The sequence below is a fragment of the Phodopus roborovskii genome, unplaced genomic scaffold, assembly GCF_943737965.1.
Source record: "Phodopus roborovskii unplaced genomic scaffold, PHOROB, whole genome shotgun sequence".
Lineage (NCBI taxonomy): Eukaryota > Metazoa > Chordata > Mammalia > Rodentia > Cricetidae > Phodopus > Phodopus roborovskii.
Window position 1 is genome coordinate 33,338,267 of NW_026125281.1, and position 24,077 is coordinate 33,362,343.

At 39.2% G+C, this 24,077-nt stretch overlaps 2 protein-coding genes across 2 annotated transcripts; one reads left to right on the forward strand and one right to left on the reverse strand.

Moving 5' to 3' along the window:
• The first annotated feature begins 29 nt into the window (after positions 1-29).
• Znf558 (zinc finger protein 558) lies at positions 30-14,604 on the forward strand. Its single transcript, XM_051198677.1, has 7 exons — positions 30-222; positions 4,245-4,361; positions 4,844-4,932; positions 5,498-5,624; positions 11,416-11,511; positions 12,153-12,247; positions 12,690-14,604. Exons 2-7 carry the CDS (start codon positions 4,328-4,330, stop codon positions 13,473-13,475), a joined length of 1,227 nt encoding a protein of 408 aa, XP_051054634.1. The 5' UTR covers positions 30-222; positions 4,245-4,327; the 3' UTR covers positions 13,476-14,604.
• Positions 14,605-22,384: 7,780 nt separating this feature from the next.
• LOC127233520 (putative methyl-CpG-binding domain protein 3-like 5) lies at positions 22,385-23,719 on the reverse strand. Its single transcript, XM_051200027.1, has 2 exons — positions 23,675-23,719; positions 22,385-22,981 (listed from the first exon to the last, which is right to left on the reverse strand). The coding sequence occupies exons 1-2, from the start codon at positions 23,717-23,719 to the stop codon at positions 22,385-22,387; spliced, it is 642 nt and encodes a 213-aa protein (XP_051055984.1).
• Between the last annotated feature and the right edge of the window lie 358 nt (positions 23,720-24,077).

Consider the following 24,077-nt stretch of genomic DNA (forward strand, 5'->3'; position numbering starts at 1 on the left):
TGCATCCATCCTGCCGTGCAGGCAGCAGAGTGGCAATTCTTCAGCTCGGTGAAGAAGCTAGCCCAGCCCTGTCACTTGCAGGCCCTCTAAGCGACGAGGCATGTTGACCATCCCTGGAGTCGCCGGAAGATCGCTCTCCAGTCAAATAAGTTGCACAATTAAACAGACATATCATTTCATCCTCTGCCTGCCCCTTTGAGCTTGTGCCTGCATAGAGATCAGGTAATTCCATTTCCCCAGCCACAGGCTGGGCTGTTATTACATGTTAAATCAGTAAATACATGTTGGGGGGGGGGGGTGATTGGAGTGGTATTTGTTTTGCTTTCAGTCATAACTTTAGTGTTTTCTGTAAAAGGCCTCAGCGTCAATTGTTTTTAAATGCTTTTTGCTTTTCAGACCAAAAAAAAAAAAAAAAAAAAAAAGCATTCAAACTCAGATTTGTGTTGAAACCTCAATATTGTATTGAAACCCCTCGGCGAACGCCTGCCCTCATTAATCTATGAATTTCATGTAACCAGGTGAATATGACGTGATATGTAAAGCAAAACGAGTTCCAGCGGACCCTGCAGTATGGAACTAATATAGGGCTTTTCTTTTGCTTGTAACAGGTTGTAACTCAAAAAATGCAACCATTTAAAAATGTAGGTTATCTCAAGAAGCTGGATTAATGTTTGGATAAGTTGTATTTAAGGAATGGATACTAAGGTGTCTAATAAGTAAATGTAGATAAATGCAAATTTCACAAAGTAGGCATAATTAACCATGAATATGAATAAGCACATAAGTAGGGAATTTTCTTGTGTACTTCAACACCAAAATTTTGAGGGTTTTATTTTAAGTGTGAACATGAGATAATTATATGTATTTTTAGCACTTACAAGCCTTCCCAGTAAATGCTAGAGCTAAGTAGTAGCATTCTTCAAGCTTATTCCATGTGACTTCTATAAACCTGTACATATTCAGGAAGTTTCAGAATAAAGGGGCATGTATGAAAATGTTTTGTGTTTCCTTATATTAGTAACAAAATCTAAAATTGAATAGACTAGCTACTAAATGTTGATAAGATTGAAAACATTTGGAAGACTATTAAAGAATACCTTTCAGATTAAGAACAAAATACAAGGCTGTCCTTCCCATCTTGCCTCCCAATAGGAACTTAACATTTCTGAAACAGCAGTATGACCTTTTATATGTGGAAAATAGTTTTAGCTATATGTTTGATTTCTTTTATCCAGTGCAAGGGAGCAAACACTTGTCTTGGACAAGTTAAGCAAGTGTGCTACCAATGAGCCAAATCCCTACTCCTGCCAAGTTTTATTTTAGTGTTCCTGTAGTAATATTAAGGGAATGTTTGGTTATTATGTGATTGATATGTGTTATTGTACAAGTTAGGATCAAGACCCTCATTTTATTCAAGGCTTCTTAGGACAAAGGATTAGAATAGTCATAGACAATCTAGGACAGTTGGTCACTTTCATGAGCTGGGCCTTTGGCCTGATGCATGAGGCCCAAAAATGACTTTGACCTATCTCCATGGAATGTACTTTCTAACAGAAAAGACAGTAAGGATGAGAATATTGAGAACTGAGTCTAAGGAGACAACAGAGCCATTTGGAAAGGAATAGTAATTGGTTGCAAGCTAATAGTGCCTGGTATCTCAAATTACTATAAACAGTGGCCTCAGATGACTCTTCTGGAGCTGAGTATTTCTAAGTGCCTCAGACAGCTTTCCTTCAAGCTTTTTAAAAAGCCTTTTCTATGTTCAAAACTTTCCACATCCCTTGACTTGTGGTTCTTTCCTCCACCTCCCTTCATGCCCCCTTCCCATAGGGTCTCATTTTATAGTGCCCTGCACGGCCTCCAGCTCATAGATCCTCTTGCCTCCACCTCCTGAGTGCTTTAAGGTATGCACCATATACCTGACAATCTTCCTCCACTTTTAAAACCAACGAGGAGGCAGCCTCTGCTTTCTCTGCCTCTGTGTTTGTCTGCCTTTGGTCCTGTCTGTCCTATCTCGGTTCCCACCTTCCTTACCCTTTCTCACTCCTGTGCTTTCATACCATCAAATCTGAGATTCTGCCTCCTCTCTCCTTCCACCTCATGCAGCCCAATTTGTATCATCCAGGATAATTCCCTAACTCAATGTTTTCACCTTATTTACAGCATCATAATTCTTTCTGCAAACTATAGAGACATACTTATAGGCGCTGTAAAGTAGAACTGAGAGAGAGGAGTTACAAATCTGTCTTTCAAAGAGCATCAAGAGCCAAAGAATCCCTGTAAATCCACTTTATCACATTGTCCAAACTCTTTATGTTGTGTCCTTGCTTTGTGTGCCCTACACTACTTTCCTTGGGATCACCTAAACCTCAAGAAGCTGCTTTTATGGTGCTTGTTTCAGAAAAAGGAGATCTCCCCTTCCTCTAGGGGGGGAAAAATATGTATATACATGGCACTTTCTTGGTACCTAGATTCATTTTTTCCACTTAAATTGAAGATAAATTTTGTCTGTACCTATAGATGTTTTCAAGTTGGATTTTATGTTTCTTCTTGCTACCTACAGTTTTATTTACCCTTTCCCATTAGATGATCATTTGCATTTAATTTTTTTAAATTTTATTACCCTCTTATTTTCATATGTGTCAGAGGTAAGAGAACAACTTGTAAAAGTTGGGTCTCTCCTTGTACTATGTGGGCTGTATTTATTGCATTTATCTATTTTTTGCATGAGTATTATGTGTCATAGTGTGTCGTAAGAGGACACCTTGCTAGTTCTCATCTTCCACCATGTGGGCTCCTGGGATCAAGAGAAGTCTCAAGGCTGGACAGCAAGTGCCTTTGTGTGCTAAGCTATTTCCCCAGACCCATTTGTGGTTATCTTATTTGCTGTTATAAATGCAGTCAGTGACCTTACCCGAGTCTTCTGGTATTTGAATATGATTGAGCTATTTCTTAGAAATGGAATTGAAAGGGTAAATGTTGAACGTTTATTCTCGTTGGCCTAACGTTGACAGCTTGATTTCATAAGAGCCATGCTCAGCTGTGTGTGAGAAAGCTTTTCCTTGTATCCTCAGCAAAGGCTGCAGCCTTCTGTGGTTTGCTCATGGAACAGATGGGAAATAGTGTCAGGTAACAGTAGTTTGTGCCTCTATTACAGTCAACGTCATTGGTTCAGAAATATTGTTTCAGAGGTGGAAGTGGTAGACAGTAGGTGCTTCCATGTGAGGAGAGTGTAGGAAAAGAGGAAGGGAGACATCATGAGAAACATTGGCTGATATAGGAAAACAGACTGGACAGTAACTACAAACAAAACATACTTAAGGATAAGATTATTTCACCAAGATTATTCACCTGGCTTGCGTGGCTTGAGGGAAAAGGTGCATGGGACCACCAAGAGTAAGTATATCACCGAAAACTACCCCAACATCGGTGGTTGCTTACTAGTACTGAAGCCCTGCAACTCAATGCTTGCAGGCAGCGCCATAGGTCAGAGAACATCTCTTCAAGGCAGCTTAGCTGTTCTGATCCTCTTCAGGTAGCTAGGCTGGCCTAGTCTCCTCAGCAGTCTTTACTGCTTATATAACTGAGCGACTGGGCCTTGTGAGTCTGGTCACTTTTATGGATGTTCAGGTTCCCCTGAGTTGTTTACTTCCCATGTCTTAAGGAGCCTCAGTTTAGAATTTGCAGCATCTTAATAAGCCTCCTTAAAACTTTGTGAGTTTTAACAAGATAAGACAGAAATGGCTACACTCCACCAACAAAGTTAAATGTTCCTCAAGTTGTGTGAACCCTTCAAGCAAATTAATTGAACTGGGAGCTCCAGTTTTCAGCCACTGTGTCCAGAACATAGGGACACTCACTAAGTACTGACAACTGGCATCTAAGGGGCACTCAGGGAACTGATCATGCAGCCTGTGAATATTCAAGTCAGATAATATAGTCAAGCAGATTGTTCCAGAAGTGGATTGAATTAGTAGACTTCCAGCTGGAAAGGACTTTAGAATTGCTTTGTTGCTTTAAGTGGGAAGAATCATTGAAGGTGATGTAAAAGCAGAGGGAAAACAGACTCCCTTCCCTGCCCCCAGCCTAACCATGGCAAACAACCTGCCAAGCAGGCCCAGTGTAGGAGACAGAATGTGCATTTTGAAGAAGGCAAAGGTAGACGATTTGAAAAAAAGGCTGGCCCTCAACACCCCTAGGAAAGAGAGTGGCTGTGTAGACATCCTGTCCTCTTTTGATTCCAGACTGCTGCCCTTGGTGTCTGTGGGAGTCTGAAGTATATCTGGCCAGTCTACTCATTGTGTTCAGGAACTCTGGTGTTGGAAGCATGATGGAAGCAAATGTCGTTCCTCAGATCCATGGTAAGTCATTGGGTCCTAGCAACCCTTAGAGTGATATTCAGAGGCCCCCAAGCCTACAGTTCAGAAAGTGGTAAAGGTTGGGTAGCTATTGAATAGGCTCAGGCCTAGCAGGAAAGTCAAGAGTGAAGCTCATTGGTCCTTGGATGTGATAGACAGCTCTTGGGGTAGGATGTAGTTTCTGGGTATTGGATTTGTGATCTTCATGATGACTATGTGGTCTCTTTTGAATTTAATTGTTCCTGGAGTAAATGTTCCTCGTAAGTGGTCAGACCCAGGTGCCCTAAAATCTAGCTAAATTGAGACAAGGTTTTGTCATGCGTATGAAAGCTGTGACTGAGTATCTGCAGGGATAAAAGAATATCTGTCTGTGCTTGTGAATATGCATGCTGTGGATAGTATTATATTGTCAGTCTCAGTTGGATAAGTAAACCTCAGACCATCCTAGGATGTCCTTAGATTCTCATGATTTATTTCTTCTTCAGTTCAGTCTTCTCTATACCCAGCATCTCCTGAGAAAGAGCACACAGGGAAAGAAGGGCTGGACAATGAGTTCTTGACAAACTTGATACAGGTGAGTCAGATATTCTTTTTTTCCAAGTCATCCTTTGCATAAAACTTGTTACTATAAAGACTTACACACTCCAGCCAGGATCACCAAGTATCTGGCAAGGGCTGGGAGACATCTCAGAAAATGTCTCTTGTATTAATATTCACTGTGTTCTCGGAGTTCCTTCCAGAGCCCTTAAGGACGCCATATACTTCCTAAGAGTTTGTAGTGAGGTCAACTAAAAGTTTTGACTCTGTCTTTCTTTCATGCAGTTTATCACAGCATAGGGGAATTATTCATTCATATAACAATTGTTTCTTCTCTTTGTGGATTGTCCCAAGCCTGTGCTCAGATCCGGGAAATGAGATTTCAGGAGCTCAAATCTGAGTAGAAGAAAGGGACTTTGGGAGGTAGGACAGTAGACAGGACAAAAGCCAGGACACCAAACATGGAAAGCAAGGCAGACAGAATTCAATCTGCCAATACATCTTGTATTCTTGGTTCTCACCTGAGTGTCTGCAATCTTCAGCTCTCTTCTCCTGGTCTTTGATGGCATCCTTAACTAAACTGTGATGTGTGAATGATTTAGGAGCTGGTGTCATTCGAAGATGTGACTGTGCAGTTCACAGAGGAGGAGTGGGCTTTGCTGGATCCTTTACAAAGAACCTTGTACAGGAAGGTAATGCTGGAAAACTGGAAGAACCTGGCCTCACTCGGTAAGCCACCATCTGCCTATGCTGCATTTATTTAGTGACTTCAAGCAAGATTTACAGTCCAGTTTGTGTATGGGTATAGAACAAAGCAATGTTCGAACCATATTTAAAATATACAATTGGGTGACTTTTAGTATATTTATCATCCTGTACAGCGATGTAACTTCACAACATTTCATTACTTCTGCCATGGTTTGGTTTAACCTCCAAAGGTTTATGTGCTAGAAATTTAGTCCCCTATGGAAGTCAGTGTTAAAGTAGTGGAAACCTCTGATGGTGGGTATGTTAGACAGTTTTAAGATTAAGAGACCTTCCTCAAAATGGATGTGTGCTGTTTCTTGGTTGACAGTCAGGTCTTGTGGAACCAAGTTAATTCTGTTTTAAGAATGAGTTGTTATAGAGGGAGGCAACTCAATGTTTAGAGTCTTCTTCATACAGTTGATTCCCTTTCTACTTCTCTGCCATATTAACCCTTTAAAACAGAAAGCCATTTGTTTTATTGTATTTAAGTATGTGTTCATGCGTGACATATGTATGAGTGTCTGTGCCCATGGAGGCCAGAGGTGTCACATCCTTCTGGAGCTGGAATTATAGGCAGTTGTAAGTTGCTAAGTGTAAGTGTAGCAAATTGAACCTGAATCCACTGTAAGAGCAGTATACAATCGTAACCACTACACTGCCTCTCTAGCCCTTCTCTGCCATATTGGGACAAAGCCAGGGAGGGGCCTTCTTTAAAATGCAAGTGCCATGCTGTTTCTACTTTCTGAACACCAAAATCTTTAGTCAAAATAAGGCTCTTTTCCTTATCAAGTACTTTGCCACAATATTTTGTTACAGCATTAAAAAGAGACTAAGACAGCTTTGTGTTTGTGTGTGTGTGTATGTGTGTTCTTTGAATGTTTCATACATGTATTTAATGTATATTAATACTGTCCATCACTACCTCCCTACACCTAAATTCCCCCACTTAACTCCCTTTCAACTTTCTCATCTTTTTGATTCTGTCTAATTAGTGTTGGGTCTAATTAGTGTTGCCTGAATCCACACGAGTATGTGGCCACTCACTCCACCTTGGGGACCCTCCTCCAGCTATGCTGTAATTTTGACTGGCTCGATCTTGTATAAGTAACCACATCTGTTATGAGTTGGTGCATGCAATGGCCATGATGTGTCCAAAAGTCAGCATTTCATCCTTGTCCCCTCAATCTGCCAGCTCCTACATTATTTCTCATCCACTTAAGTGATGACCCATCCCTCAGCACTTTAATCAGTTGTGATTCTCTGTATTAACTACTGTCCAAGGCAGAAAAAAGCTTTCTAAACAAAGTTGAGAGAAGAACAGATGTATGGACATAAACATAAGTATTTAACAAGTGCTATTTGACAGCATAATCATTTAGCAAAAGACAAGTGTATTCCTCCCTAGAATCTATGATTTCTCCAGCCATGGACTTTTGACCAGGTTTACAGTACCAGGCATGAAATCTCTCCTGTGAAGCAGGACACATAGCCAGTCAGAAAGCAATTGATTAACCCCATAATCATCATGCCACTCACTGTTGCACAAGTGGGCACATTTTTGTCAGCTAGTTGGTATTATGGCATGCAGGATATAGCACTGGGTAAGACCATTGATGTCTCTTCTCCATCGGGAGCCTAAATAACACGTTCTGGCACTAAACAACTGAGTCATCAGAGAAAGAGGTTCCTGATCATTTTAAGGTTAATTTTTCTATATTTGTGCATCCACTGTAAATGATGTCTTCAGCACTGGGTCTTATTGTCTAGTTATGGTGGACAACTTAACAGTGGCAATAGCTCCAGATCAATAACTTAGTAGGGAGGTATTTCATGTCTGGCACTAAGATTTCTAGAAAGATACTCTTATTCAAACTCTATTTCTTTTTCTATCCATGTTCTTTAAACCAACATGAAGTTTAGGATTTAATTAGAGACAAACTTTTTAAAATTTCTCAGTTAACACTTTTAAACACCAAGGTATTTTAACCCCATCCTCCATCCCCTCACCGCCTCATCTGTGTCCTTTTCCTTCCCCAGATTGAGAAAGTCAATGTTGAAATATCAAAGGCCTTATGGCTGAAGGTCACAACTTCAGAATGTCAAACATCCTCACTCTGTGTTTTAAAATAGAGCAGTGACAGCAGATGGTGTTTGTAACACCATCCTTTGGCAAGTAAAGGCTGCGAAGATTATCCAAGTGCTGCACAGTTTTACCTCTGATAAAAACCTGCCCTGCATAAAACAAATACTGAAGATGAATCGGGTTTTCTAGGAAGCAGTAACCCTGGGGTACAGAATGTTGCCTAGATCTCTGGAAGCTGGCATTTTGTCTCCTTCCTGATATAGTCAGCTATCAAACTCTACTTTTTATGTGTATCCAAAATGCTTGTCTTAGTTGCTGTTCTATCACTATGAAAAGGCATTGTGACTTATAGAAGAAAACATTTAATTATAAATTGCTTACAGTTTCAGAGCATCCACCATCGTGGTGGATGGCATAGTAGCAGGTAGACAAGCAGGCAGGCAGGCATGGCCCTGGAGTAGGAACCATTTATGAGAGAAAAATACAGAGCTTGCTAAGGTGACTCTCAAACCTTATCCGCTGCCCCTGGTTACCATTGATCTGCTTTCAAATACTGTATTTTAAAGGTTTAGCCATGGGGTAACATGTACTAGTGTTTCATTCATTGCAATTAATCACTAGTATTATGGAGATACTACATTTTGCTTATCTGCCAATTTGTTGATAATCATTTGGGTACACTTTTATTTTTGATTATTGTGAATAATACTATTATAAATACTTATACATTAGTTTAATCATTTGCTCTTCTTTATTGTGATACTTGTTTTGTTATAAACTCCCTAAGTCTTCCATGTCTTATGCCCCATTATATAGTCACACTAATTCGTCTACAACATTTTCTTTTGATCATAATCATTCTAATAGGTGTGAAAACTTACTCATTGTTTTGATTTGCATTTTTTTAAATGAGTAATGATGTTGAGCATCTTTGCTTGTACTTGTTAACCAATTAACTGTGAAAAAATAAAATGTCCATTCAAGTCCTTTGTCCGTGGGGTTGTATTTTTGTTATAGTTTGCTAGGTGTTTTGAATACCAGAGACCTTTTCAAATTACAGTTTCCTACTAACTCTTCTGTTACATGTCTTTTCATTTTTTTCATTGTTGCCCTTTGTCTTAATTGTGGGTTTTTATTGCTCTGATAAAACTGGGACCAAAAGCAAGTTGGGGAGGAAAGAGTTGTTTCACCTTATAGCTTATAAAGCCCAACACTAAGTAAGGGAAGCCAGGACAGGAACTCAGGGCAGAAACCTGGAGGCAGGAACAGAAGCCATGGAGGAATGCTGTTTTACTAAGCTCCTCATGGCTTTCTCTGCCTTATAGCACCCTGAATACTAGCCCAGGGGTGGTACCACCCTCAGTGAACTAGGCCCTCCCATATCATTCATCAATCAAGAATATATACCACAGGCCAGTCTGGTGTGGGCATTTTCTCAGATGAAATTCTCCCCTCCAAAGTAACTCTAGCTGATGTCCAGTTGACTTAAAACTCACCAGTACAAGTGACCCCTTGCCAACTTGACACACAAGCACATCACAACTATAACTTTACTTTCTTGTTCATCCTCAAGATCACATTTTTATATTAATATCATAATATAAAAACTTCCAACATTTAAAAGTCTTTAAAAAATTCAAATACTTTTTAAATCCAGTTTCTTTAAAATATCCAAAATCTCAAAGTTCATAGTTTCTCTAAAATATTCAAAATACCTCTAAAATATCCCTAGTCTCTCTAAAACTATAAAGTCACTAACTCTCAACTGTGAGCTCCTACAAAGGAAAAACTGACACACTTTCTTAACTCCATGTGGGAAAAATCAGAGTACAATTACAATCAAAACAAAGCAAAACCAAAGTTCAACAGTATAAAATGCTGGGCATCCTCCGATCACTCACCCTGCTCTGGGCTTCTCCAAAGGGTTTGGAGCTCCACCCTCTACACCACACAGAGCTTATTTCCTAAGCTTAGACAGCTCCACTCCACAGCTTCTGATGTCTTTAGTCATCATGCCATGATACTGGCTTCTCCAGCATCATGTTCCAGTCTCCATTGCAACTGAGCTGTACCTTCAACTAATATCATCCTGGGCCTTTCTTCAGGGACTCCAACCCTGCCACAAGGTTCCAAGCCTTAGCTGTCCTTCCTAATACCTTCATCCTTCAAAAATAGAAATACTTGGGAGAGTCTTAACTGTACTCAGTTTAGCTGTCAGCATGGGGTGCAGGCATATAATACTAAAACTTAAAGCTATGTTTCTAATACTGCCTTGACCTTCTGCTTCATGCAAAGCCAGAGATCACCCAAGAATGTGAGCCCAGTAAGGTCTTTCCTGAGGGTGTGCTATTGCTTTGGTTGTGTCTGTAACAATCTTGTTCTGGAGAACATTATGTTTGCAATACCCTTTTAAGCAAACATCTTTTAGTCTACTTTTCCTCCTGAGCTTTACTTCCTTAGTGCTTGTTTATGTCTACTCTTCTTTTCTTATACACCGGCCTTTAAATGTATTTATCACATGTGTCTCTGAGTTTAGAGTTAAACAAATAAAGCCATTTAAACCAGTCTTGCAGGAAGACCCTGGAGGACAAAAGAAAACATAGACAGAGCTCTGTTCTGTTCCTTCTAGGACAGACAATGCTTGCTGCCTTCTTCGGGTACACACCAGAACAGAGAAAACATGGGTGTGAGTCATTTAAAAATGGACTGAAGCCCTCTTACACAGATTTAGTTGGACATGTGTTATTTGAATTTTATTTCCATATCTAAACAGTCTACTAATAGATTTATTTACTTATTTATTTATGTGAAGTTTGTAGTTCAGAAAAGTAATTCATTCTGTTAAGTTTACCTACTGTTTCTGTTTGGGTTCAGGGAAAGTTTGAATTCACCTTTTCACCATTTCCATAGTCAATTTTATAAGTCTTTCTAAGCACTTTTATCTCCTTAAATGTGAATAGAGATTTCACAAAGCACAGTGTTGAAAATAGATGTGGAACTTTCTGTCTAACTTCTTCCTTGAGGAATTATTTTCTCTCATGCCCTGAGTTTATGTTCTCCATAGTTCAAACATGAAGGCCTTTTAAATGGATGTCTGAACTTAGGCATGTATATCTGGGGTTATTAATAACTCATTACTTTGCAAATTGAGATAGAGATATTTTTGTTTCTTATAAAAGTCACTATGTTCTTTGGAATTTAGACAAAATTCCACTGTACCTAAAGTCATATTTTTTTCACCTTTTAAAGTTTGGCTTCAGGTTTATGGATTTGTGATAGTAGATGTTATTCTGTATGCTGTGAATATATGTTTATCTTATTGGTTGATGAATAAAGCTGTTTTGGCAAATAGGCAGGCAGGATGTAGCCATGCAGGAAGTATATATAGGCGGGGCTACCAAACTAGGAGAAGGCAGGGAGAAGGAACTTGGAGTAACATGCTTGAGCATTACAGGTAAGCCATAGCCTTGTGGTAATACATTGTTTAATAGAAATGGGTTAATAATTAAGAGAGAGCTAACCAATAAGAAGCCTGAGCCATCAGCCAAATAGTTTATAATTAATATAAGTCTCTGTGTTTATTTGGAATTAAGGGGCTATGGAACCAGGTGGGACAGAAACCTCCATCTACAGATTTCCATAGCCCATGAAAAATTTCACTAACGTTACATGTGTTTTCTCCATAAATAGGGTATTGCCTTGATAAACCAAATCTGATTTCCCAGTTGGAGCAGGAAGACAAGGCTATAACAGAGGACAGAGGAAGTATTTCAGGCATTTCTCCAGGTGAGTACAAGTGGATCTGAGCTCTTCTGAGAAGTTCCTTTGGCCTAGGAAGCAAGAGTGAAAAAAAGTATTCTTTTCCTTTGACAAAGGTAGATGTGAACATTTGGCATGAACTACCACTATTTTTACTTTTCTGTCAACTCAGCCTTTGTCATCTCACACTTTGGCCTGTGAAAGAAAAACAAAGATGCAGTTCTTTGTGTTTTAAATTTTAAGCCACAGGCTAGAGAGATGGCTCTAAGGTTAACAGCCCATACTGCTCTTGCAGAGAAACAGAGTTCAGTTATCAGCAACCACATAGGAAGACTCACACCTGCCTATAATTCCCACTTCTGGGGACCCTAACCCCTCTGTTTACCACAGACATCAGTATAGACCAGCACACATGAACACAGTTAAAAAAAATTTTTTAATGTAAATTTTAAGTCACCGTTCCCATTCCTGATAATTTATTTTGTCCATTTCTTCTGAATCTCAGTATATGTCTATTTTCTTTAACTCCTAAAATTTCCAGAACTGACTACCCCTTCTTTGCAGTCTTTACCAAGTATTCTGACCTCTCAGAGTCTCCCTTAAATGATGTATGCACCTCACCATCTTTCTTCTTCTGTTGACTTATTTTTCTTTTTAATTTGTTTCAGATTCGGAGACTGTACTTAAAGCCAAATGGCTAACTCCTGAAAAGCTGATTTCTAGAAAAGAACATGCTAATAATGAAAAAACAGTAAAACTGGAGGTAATGATTTCTAGTTTTTCCATTTTAGAAAAGGTAGAAACCCCAGAGAGTCATATGAACAGTATCATTTAAACTTGAGGAAGGGCATTGTCTGAGGAAATACTGTGAAAGTATGATATTTTGATAGAAAAAAAAATTAAGCCAACCTCAAACATATTTCGTTAGTGAGAGTTCCAAGAAGTTCCCATTTAATTAAGTTTGAATCAGTTGTTGGGTGTTTGAAACATAAGTGGTCCTAAATTTATCAGAAAATATTTTTGGATATAAGGATTGATAGCCAAATGGCTGTGCATTTGAAGGAGCTCAAACTAAGCAGAAATCATGTATAAGTCCTGAAAAGAGCCAACTTATTTTATGTCATAGATTTTCTGGGAAAGGTAATCTTATTTTAGCATGATTTATTATTAACATTATAAATTATGATTTATGTCATAATTAACAGGAAAGAGATCATCATGGAATGAAAGTCAATGAATGCAATCAATGTTTTAAAGTCTTCAGCACGAAATCTAACCTTACTCAGCACAAAAGAATTCATACTGGAGAAAAACCCTACGACTGTAGTCAGTGTGGAAAATCCTTCCGCAGTAAATCTTATCTTACTGTTCACAGAAGAATCCATAATGGGGAGAAACCATTTGAATGCAATCACTGTGGGAAAGCATTTAGTGATCCCTCATCCCTCAGACTTCATGTAAGAATTCACACTGGGGAAAAGCCCTATGAATGTAATCAGTGCTTTCATGTCTTCCGTACCAGTTGTAACCTCAAAAGCCACAAGAGAATTCACACAGGGGGTGAGAATCACCATGAATGTACTCAGTGTGGAAAGGCCTTCAGTACAAGGTCCTCTCTCACTGGACATAATAGTATTCATACTGGAGAAAAACCCTTTGAATGCCAGGATTGTGGGAAAACCTTCAGGAAGAGCTCGTACCTAACCCAGCACTTAAGAACTCACACTGGAGAGAAGCCCTATGAATGTAATGAGTGTGGGAAGTGCTTCAGCAGTAGCTTTTCTCTAACTGTCCACAAGAGAATACACACTGGAGAAAAACCATATGAATGCAGTTACTGTGGAAAAGCTTTTAATAATCTCTCAGCTGTAAAGAAGCACTTAATGACTCATACTGGGCAAAAGCCCTATGGATGTAATGATTGTGGGAAATCTTTCACCAGTAACTCCTACCTCTCTGTGCACAAAAGAGTACATAATAGATGGATATGAATGGTGGTGAGAAATTACTGAAAGAAAGTTTTGTTGATCCTAAGATAATGGGAGAATTTTCATCAGGTACACAAATTATCTATTGCAGTATAATATATACTCATCCCAAATTTTGTGGCTTTAAACAAATACCTCACATTTTATAGGTCAGGAATATGAGGGCACCTTAGTTGGGTAGTTCTTCCTCAGGTCTTCTCATGAGCTTACATTCAAGACATCAAGCAGAGTTTCATCTTCTAAAGTTGTTATTGGAGGAATCACTTGGATGGCTCATCACATGGCTGGGAATTTACTGTTGGTTATTGACAACCTTCACTGACTTAACATGTATATAGGCCTCTCCACATGATTACATTTCTTTATAATATGGCAAAAATCCCCTACCCCAAGTGTTCCAAGAGTAACAAGTTCAAAAAATTAAATATTTATGACCTTGTCTTCAAAAGATATAGTTTCACTTCTTCTCTGTTGTATTCATCAAACACAGACCAGCCTTGATATAACAAGGGAGAAAACTACAGAATATCTGAGGTTCAGGAGACAGCTCTCTGGAACCATCTGAGAAACCTACCATGAAATTAATGAAGTCTAATACGCCTTTATCCTTTCAATCAGTATGAAATAACATTCAGTAAATTGTTAAATCTCTCTGCAGAAACATCTGTGTGATAATGTTTTTTAGTTCACTTATCATAAGGTGCCCCAAAGATGATGTGTTGGGAAAACCTGGTGAGTAGAATAGTGGTCACATGGTGATTGTCTTCAGTGATGTCAGTCATATTAGTCTTTCTTGTGGGAAATCACACAATTAAGGAACAGAGAAATTCAGGAAACTGCAACAAAGTGTTCACATTGCTCACCACAGATAATGAGTCGCTCTGATGTAATAATGGGAAATCGTTAACTGTTTTCCTTTCTTAAAGAGGTATGAGAATGCTTTTTGATAAGCCCCCCTGAGTATCATAGCCATTGGCAAGCCCTCAAGGTTTCCTGTGATGTAGGAAAACAACTGGCAAATTCCTCTTAAGCACATAAATTTGAGGAACACTTAGGAAATGAAGAAATGCGTGCCAGCCACATCAGTTTTCTGCTGAGTAACTGTGTAATAAAGTTTATACTGGAAATGAAATGGAAGAGTGTGGGATTATCTCTAATAGTAGGCAGTATCTGTAGGCTCAGTTACCAAATTCGTAATTTTCAACCTTTGTTTTATAAACGTGTGTCTTTTCCCAAATTCCAATGCACTGCAATATATTTACAGCTTATCTTCCGAAGGGCTGGGTGCAGTGACACACACTAGTAATCCTTGCATTTGGGAGGCTCAAAAGGTGGATTGTGAATTTGATGCAAGCTAGAACTAGCTGACATAGTATTTTTTGTCAGAGTATAGAACTTTTGATCCTTTTTCTTTCTTTCTTCAAAGTATCTAATGTCCATTTTGTCCTGCTTAGGACCAACAAGATGTCTCAATGAGTGACAGTGTTTGCCACCATGCCTGATCACATGAGTTCAGTCCCCAGGACCCAGACAGTGAAAGTAGACAACAGACTCCCACAAGTTGTCCTCTGACATCCACACACATCAGCCCAACAACAAAATAAATATTGTTTTTAAAATCTGTAGGTGTTTTAGAATAAGATGTCAGGGGCCTGGACGGATGGCTCAGCAGTTAAGAGCACCACTGGCTTCTCTTCCAGAGCACCCAAGTTCAATTTCCAGCATCCTCATAACAGCTCTTAACTGTCTGTAACTCCAGGTCCAGGGGATCCAACAACCTCATATAGACATAGATGCCGGCAAAACACCAATGCACATAAAAATAAATCAATCATTAAGAAAAATAGTATGCTATGCCAGGATTTCTTTAAGCTTAAGACTGATAATCATGAAATTTGGAGACTGAAGGGACTGAAGGGAAAGCCTGACTTGTCATTTATTTTCTATTTCTCTGACAAGTGGCCATAAGATCTGGAGTGAGTTTCTTTTTTTTTTTTTTTTTTTTTCTGTTTGTTTGTTTTGATCATTATATAAACAGTGGAACAGTAACAGTGACTTAGTTTCCTCAAAAAACCTCTGAGTATATTAGTTCTAGATTCCTTTTTTTTTCTTTTTTAATCATTCTTTGATTAAAAGTAACACCTTACTAGTTGAAGCCAACATAATTTCCTGATTGTGTATAAGGTGATACTAAGTTCCAGCATAAAGCAGTATCAAACTGATAAACCTATTCATCAAATAATATCCATAGTTCTTTGAGAGTAATATATATTCTTACGTGTTGATATAGGATGCACATTAACACAATCTATTTTAATGGTATGTACAAATGGTTTAAAAATAATTTGTGGTAGAGCCATATTAGTCTTCCACTGTGATTATGGATTAACATATTTATAATTTTGGCATTTTTTCCTATTTATTTTGGAGTTCTGTAACTAGGTGCATACAAGATTGGGTGTCTTTTTGTGAGAAGTGTTTTGTACTGAGATGGCATTTTTCATAACAAAGTACTATAATGCCTTGATAATGGTAAATAGGCTATGTAGTGCTTCTCATAGACAAGAAGGAATGCCTTATGAGTAACTATTGAGTGCTCTGAATAAGCATTGAAGTGTTCTGTTATTATTCCCAATTTACCAATAAAAACATTAATATGGCATGCATCACACTTGCCTGAGTTCTCTGGCTAATATTATAGTACTGATTTGAACATAAGACAGTCTGTTATCTTAATACTAGTCCATGTATTGAGTATGTTCTGGGAATTGTTATATAGGTATTTGCTGAATTGAAATCTTCTCTCCTAGAGTAAACAAAGATACCCTAAATGATACTGGAAGAAGAAGCTAATGAAACAGGAAAACTTGTCAAACCTTCAGGACTCAAAATGCTCAGGGGCCATCCCCCAGGTTACAGAACAGTAAATAATTGCTGCTAAAGAGAAAGCTTGTATATAATGTATGGAACTGCCAATAAATTGGGAAGGAAGCCCCAAAGATGCAGCTTATTTTGTTACCTCCCATGCTGGGATAGGGATTTTGGTGTTACAGCTGCCTCAGGGTCATCCATATTCCTATAAGTACCTTCAGTAATTCATTTGTTTGCCAAGCCAGGCTTGATGGAATAGATCCCTTGATCTGGCTTTGGCACCCTATCTGGGAAGTAGATATTTGTTTACTTTTCCACAGAAAGTCACACACTACAAATAGGGCACCCATACAGGGACAGAAAACCAAAGATCTCTTTGGGGAGATTATAGCTGTTTGAACTCTGTATTGGGATTTAATCTGTACTCCCAAAACTGATCCTTGTGAGGATGGAGTATCTTTGGAGTAGTCCTGATACAGACCTTCCCCAATATGGTAGGAGATGGTGTGCCTTCTTTGCTTTAGTGGTAATTTCATGCTGTCCGATATGAATAAGACATGCAACCAAGGCTGAGCCATCTGAAAGGGGAATATCTTGAAAAATCCAGAGTGACTGAACTTTATTTCTGTTGCTTTTATAAAACACTGACCAAAAGCTTCCTAAGAAAGGGCCGAACATGTTTTATCTTACACTTCCAAATCATGTTATTGAGGGAAGTTAGGGTAAGAACTCTGGCAGAAACCATAGGGGAATGATTCATTGTCTGCCGTGATTATAGGATCATGCTAAACTAGCTTATATAACTAAGGACCACCTGCCTACTCAAAGTACCCTAGGCCCTCCTACACCAATTTGGACATTTCCCAAGGGCCAGTTTGGTTTAGGCAAGTCTTCAATTGAGGCACTCATTTCTGATTCCTTTTGAGTTTGTAAAGTTGACAGTTACAACTAATTAGAGCAAACTGGTAGTAGTGGCAGCACATGCCTTTAACCACAGCACTCAAGAGGCAGACACAGGTGCATCTCTGTGAGTTCGAGACCAGCCTGGTCTACAAGAACTAGTTCCAGGATAGGCTCCAAAGCCACAGAGAAACTGTCTCGAAAAACCAAATAACCAACACCAAACAAACAAAAATACCTAATTAGTACAGTCTTTGCATGGGGTGAGGTGGCACACCTTACTGGAGTTCTCTACAAGAGTGAGGGTATACTAGTAAAAATGCCAATGAACTAGAGAACATACAACAGTTCCCAAAAGTGGTACTATGGGACCAGATGGTAAGCAACTTATGGCAGTTTGCCCTTCTGTGTGAGTGGTGAAAGATGACAAGCTCCACTGCCTGCCCATAACGAACTTGTCCATGTAATGGGAGAACTACAAGAAGAAAAATATGATCCTGTTCTGATTACCAGTACTCTTACTTAGCAGGAGAATGTTGAAACGAAAATGAATGAAATGCAGGTGTGGCTTGCTATTATAGATGTCAGGGTACAAGGGTAAAAAGACTAATAACTAGACCAGTGCCAAAGATGCCTCCCTGAGAACACAAGTTGGAATCCGTGAAAAAGCAAAGTAGCAAAGTAGCAAAAAAGCAAAAGAGAAAGAGCAAAGTAGAAATGATAGAAGGTTACCTTCAAGTCTGACTCTTACTATAGAAAATCTGTATTGGCTTGTAGATAGGTGTGTTGGCTGTCTCGTACAGAAAACTGCATCTGAACTACTTCAATTAGGGAAGACTTAAACATGAAATGAAGGAGCCCCCTGGAAGCTTAGCATGTGAGATTATGATAGAGATGGGATCATCAATCTTAGTGGGAAAGTGGAGAGGCTGAGTTACTATATCTACTTGTTCTTCCTTGAATTGATAGCTATGTAATCTAAGGAAATAAAAGAAAAAAATCGGTTCTACCTAGGCAGATTCAGAAGCACTGGGGACACTTGGGCTTTCACTAGTTAAAGTCCTCTGGAATATCAGGGATCAGGAAATAATGGATGAAGAAAAAGACAGATTTAGCAAGATGGCTTAGTAGGTAAGAGTGCTTGTTATGCAGGCCTGATGACCAGTTTGAGCCCCAGAGCCCACCATAAAAGAGAACCACCCAGAATTGTCCTCTGACCTTTACCTGTACACCCTGCCACACATACACCTATGCTCATATTTCACACACTCTAATAATACAATACTAGCTTTTCAGTCCAGACAGATTCATTTTTCTTTTGCTTGTTAGGAACAGCCATAATGTTTCTAGAGAATTAAAGATGCATAATGACTATTTCTCTGGAGGTGGATCAGTAATTGGAAGGTTTCTAGCTCCCCTAAGGTTTGAGAACCTGACCTTTGTTTCACCTTATGGGTATAATGGGATCTGAAGCTAAAATGGCAGCACTGAAGACAAGATGCTTTTTACCTGTTCCCAACACCACATATGCACTTGGGTATTCTTTCCCCGAATGATGATAAACAAATGTAGCAGTCATTCATGTCCTGAATTTGTTTTGTTTTGATTTCATTTTTTTCATAGAAAGCTGAGACATATTACTTTCAGATGAATTTTAATTTGGAGAGTTACAATAGACAATTGGGCAGGAACTCTGGATTTCTTGCTCTTGGAGGTTTATGGGGTGAGTTTCCACACCACTTAACAGCCTGTGTGATAAGAGTCAGACAGGAAGGGACTAGATAAGACTAATTTTATCCTTTGGTTGACCATTGGAGGACTAGACTTGCCTAAGGAGAAAGGGGAGGAACTACAAGACCACACAACAGATACCTAAGAGAACCAATATGCACTAGGATGAAGTGTAAGAATGGAAAACTACAACCTAACTCTCCAATGACCCCAGGAAGCTAGAAGTTTAAAAATACTAAATACCTTAAATTCCAGACCCTGTCCTCAGCCAGTAAATAGGCGAAAGGTCACACTCCTTGCCACTTATCTGACTTTGTAAACTGTGAAACCCCCACCCCAATGACCTAACCTATCTGCCATTTGTCACCACCCACCTAGGAGCTCATGCAAATGCAGACCTCCAGGGCTATAGAAAACAGATTGGATGGTTTAAACTGATTGGCCCTCATGGCATGGGCTCTGGATGCTATGATTGGGTTTATGATGTGCGGGCTTTGTTGTAACCCTATAAAAGCTGTCTCAATTCTGTACTCAGGGTCCTCAGTCCTCTATCCCTGTGTGGCCTATGACTGTGGACCCCAGTGCACTTGGAATATAAAAGACCTCATGCTTTTACATCAAGACTGCTTCTTGTGAGTGATTTGGGGTGTCGCCTTTCCTGAGTGGGAGTGTGAAGGTCCACGGTCTTTCAGGAGTAAGGTAAGCTAGAACCAGTTACAAGAAGTACAAAGCATAACTATTCCTTCATTCTTGTTCACTATTTGACCCACTGTAACCAGGGTTACTGCAGTCACCATTGCTAACACCTAATTCTAATGGTCTAACATCTTGATATTAGTCAAAAATTCTGGCTCCTTCCAAACTTAATCTGAGTTAGAGTTTACTACTGTGACAAATATATATTTTTAACTGGGTCAAAGGAAGAAAGATTTTTTTTTTTTTTTATTTTTTTTTTTTTTATTTTTGATCACTTTCAGAAATTCCAGTCTATAGTTCTATCTCTTGTTTCTGGGCTGTGGTGTGGCAGAACATCATGGGAACAGTGTATAATTACTGACAGCTATTCCCAACCTATGGTCCAAGGGACCATGTAGGAACATGTAGCTAAGGATAGCTATGAATTCAGACCAACACAAAAATCACAAAACTTATTTAAAAGGTTTTTTGTGCACTGAAAAAAAACCTCAGCATATATTGTGTAGACAATAACACCACAATGCCCAAATGTTGGGCATGCATTGTATGAGTACCAGATATTTACCTAGTAGTGCTTAAGAATCTGGGTTACAATAGGAGCCATTACCAAGATAATGTCTTCAGGCCAACAGGTGGTGGCACATGCCTTTAATCCCAGCACTGAGGAATCAGGTAGGCAGATCTCCAAGTTCCATGGACACTGATCTACAGAGTGAGTTCCAGAACTACATAGAGAAATTCTGTCTCCAAAAACAAACCAGTTTGCCTCTGAAGTGATCAAAGCCTCTGATTTGATCAAACGTGTGCTACTATGCCCAGCAGGATTATATCCTCACATGTAAATGACCTATGTTGTAAGACTCTCAGAATGAGGAGTCTCCCCATTTCGGTCGGTTCCCCCCACCCCAAGAACTCAATGTCCAGTCCAGTTGATGCATCAATCAAGAGGCTTTAATGAATGGGAAACGTTTGTGCAAATGGGCACAAACATTCTCCTGATGCGGGTATTTTTAAAGGCAAAATCCACAAGCTTAGGGAGAGTCCGTGACCCAGGTGACCAGAATCATGGGCTCTAGCATGCTCTTTACCGGTTTAGATGGTCTCACTATGGGTCAGTAGGCCTCAAGGTGTGCTAATCAATCTTGCCTAAGCAAACAGGAGTTACAGCTATCTCTTTGTTTCTCTACGTCCCATCTGGAAATTCTTGGTATCCGGCTATCTTAGGGCCTTGTAAGGGAGAGGTTGCAGGTGGTTAGCGGAACTAAGTCACAGTGGCCTTGGTCAGCTTTCTGGGTCAGACTGCCCTGCATTCCAATTATTTGGGCTCCATTTAATTTCTTTGCTAGTTTTAAGTCTTTCAATGTAACTTTATATAATAAAAAAAAAAGAATTTATTTTTAAAATTAGCTGTAGGATATGGGAGAGTATAGCTCATGATTGAGAGCTAGTATAGAGGGATAGATAAATGATAGATATAACCACATCTTTAATATCTTATGGCATCAAATTACCAGCACATAAAAGAATCACTGAACTTGTATTTAAAATGGAAACCTTTATTGATAGTTTAGGATTACAACAGAGATTTCCACAAAAAAAATAATAAAAATAAAGTCTAAGACAGTAGTATATAAAGTACAGCACAAGGAGCACCTTTTCATTAAGAAGTATTAAGTTAAATAATATAAAATACTAACTAGCTCAGGCTAGATTGTTCCTGTAGACTAAAAAGTGAATAAAAATAAATATAGTTGAATGTGGCATGCATTCATAACATTCATCAGGCTGAGGCAGGAGGATCAAATGCAGGACATATAACGGGAGACTCCAACAGTTACCAAGTTTTTAAAAAAGATAACCTGAAATTGAACAATTGAGTAAAGAGCCCATTTCTTCTCCCATTAAACCTAATATTATAAAGCCATATACTTGTTAGGTCATAGACCTATCACTAGAGATGGGATTAGCCATACCAGCTGAAGCTTTTCTCTCCAGGGCTAAGGTAACCAGAATTCCAGTCTTATATGCTGTCTAGTACCATCACTAAGGAGCTAACCACATAGCAAGTAGAAGTCCCATGGTAGGGAGGGACAAAGAAGTAGCTTCATGCTGGCCAGGCCTGACTAGCCTGAGTTAAGGCTTTGTTATCCACCCAGGAGCTTCACTGAACTAACTGCTCAGGACATAGAGCCACCTCATTGAAATGCTGTAACAGGGAATTCCCTTTGCTCTGTAAGTTGCTGTTGCATCTATTCCAGGGTCCTGTTGTGGACTACAGTTGACCTAAAGGATGTTTTCACATGAAATCTATTTCAGAACATCTCTATCAAAACTGAAAGCTTTATTATTTAAAGCACTGCTGCTTATATTTTTGCTTTTCAAAAAGAGCTTTAAAAGGAGTGATTTGGGTATATCAACAGCAGCAGGGTAGGATTGTTATATAAAGACATACAGGTAATGCTGAGTGGTAGTGATGTGGGCCTTTAAACCCAACACTCTGGAGGCAGAGGAAGGCAAATCTCTTGAGTTCGAGGCCAGCCTGGTCTCCAGAGTTCCAGGACAGCTAGGGCTACCCAGAGAAACTCTACCTTGAAAAACAGACATACAAGTAAAACAAAGTTCCTTCATGGAGAACTTGTAGAGTCCACCACACTCATGTTTTCCGGTTTGTTTTGTTTTGTTTTCATTTAGTTTTCAGAATACTCCTATTTGCTCTATTCTCCCATAGTCTCTGCCTGTCTGGCAAGCCTGTCTGCCTCCAAAGCCTTGGCCAGTCTCTTCCTGGCTGTCTTTACCTTCTGGGCCTGTCTTCTGATGTCTGCAGTAGTTACTACTTGATTAAACAAAGATGATGACAACTGAAGAGCAATTGGCATTCTTACCCCTTGACTGAAGGAAGATGGCGACAGCTGAACACTCTCTTGCACTGTCTTATCCAAACTCTGGGGTGGGACAGAGGTAAAGTGTGGGGAAGTGTGGGGATTATTCCAGCTTTGAACTTTGGCTTCAGCCAAAACATTTGTAATATCCAATGAACATAATAGTTCTTCATTCCTGTCTTCAAGTAGATGTTTCTGCAGTCTGCTAAATACACAAAGCCGCTGGGGTTTCTCCAGCTTCTTTTCGTTCCTCCTGTATTTGGTGATATTCTCAGGGTGGGAAGTTACTCTAGCCACAGGCCTTGAGAAGATACAACTAGTCATCCTCACAGGAGTACCCCTATGAGGCTGTTTGGCCTTGGCCTTCTTCTGGGCAGGCTGGGCCCTCCAGGTCTTTATTTCCTGGGGTATCATACTTCTTATGAGCCTTCCCTTTGAAAACAAAGGAAATGTAAACACAGAGGATTAAATCTACTACTCAGATATGCAGAATCTTCTCTGTTCATGGATCAGATCTTCTACCATCCCTTTTCTCTGAAAAAACAGGTCTCAAATCGGAGCCTGGACCAAAGTCATCTGGGAAGTTTTCTAAATTCAAAATGTTTAGGGTGGGGCCCAGAATTTGAATTTTTGCTAGATCATTCATGTGGCTGCAATAAAGGCTCTAGTTAGGAGGCTTCTTGGACATCTAGCTCATGTGACTATCAAGGATTGGAAGCCAAGGGTCTCTACTAAGCCAGTTACACACAAATTCCCTCTATCTTCCTTTAAGAATGATACTCTTCTTTCTTACGGTCACTGCAGGCTTATGTCCCAAACCTACCCTCAGTGACCCACAGTTCTTACTAGTACAGAAATGTACAATCTAAGATCGTACCAGAATACTCTAGATGTTCATGCAAGGACAAAAATCATCCAGCAATGCATTTCACAGAACAATGTGCCTTGACATTAGGGGCTGATGAAGTACATTTTAAATTTCTTCCAACAAATTTTAACAAGTAATTAGCAGCTTTCCATGGGACATGAGTTTGTATCAAGTACAACTATATATTAAATTAAAAGATTTAAATATAAAGAGAAAGGACAAGAATGAACATTAAATAGTATGAATTAAGTACTCACTATCGAAGGCTGGCTTGGACATGAGTTTCCCGAAGATCCTTGCATGGTTGTAGAGCTTTTCCTGAAAGCTACGCTACAGAGATGCAAACAAGGCCTGAGTTGCTAGAAATAGCAGTGTCTTTCTCTTCTAATGTTGTTCTTATATAGGAAGAGATGGATATTCAAATTATCAGACAGTCCAACCTACAAATAAACCAATGAGTGTTAAAACTGCTAGGAAATAAATCAGTTGGTGGATAATCCAACCACAAATGAACTGGATAAAATGATCAATGAACAATCTATGGGAGAACCTGTCTCATACCCATGGAGTTTGAGGGTATTTAAGTGTTTATTCAAAGGCAAAAATATTGACCCTGTTAATACACAAAAAGCATTTAAATATGAGGTGACAATAGTGTTT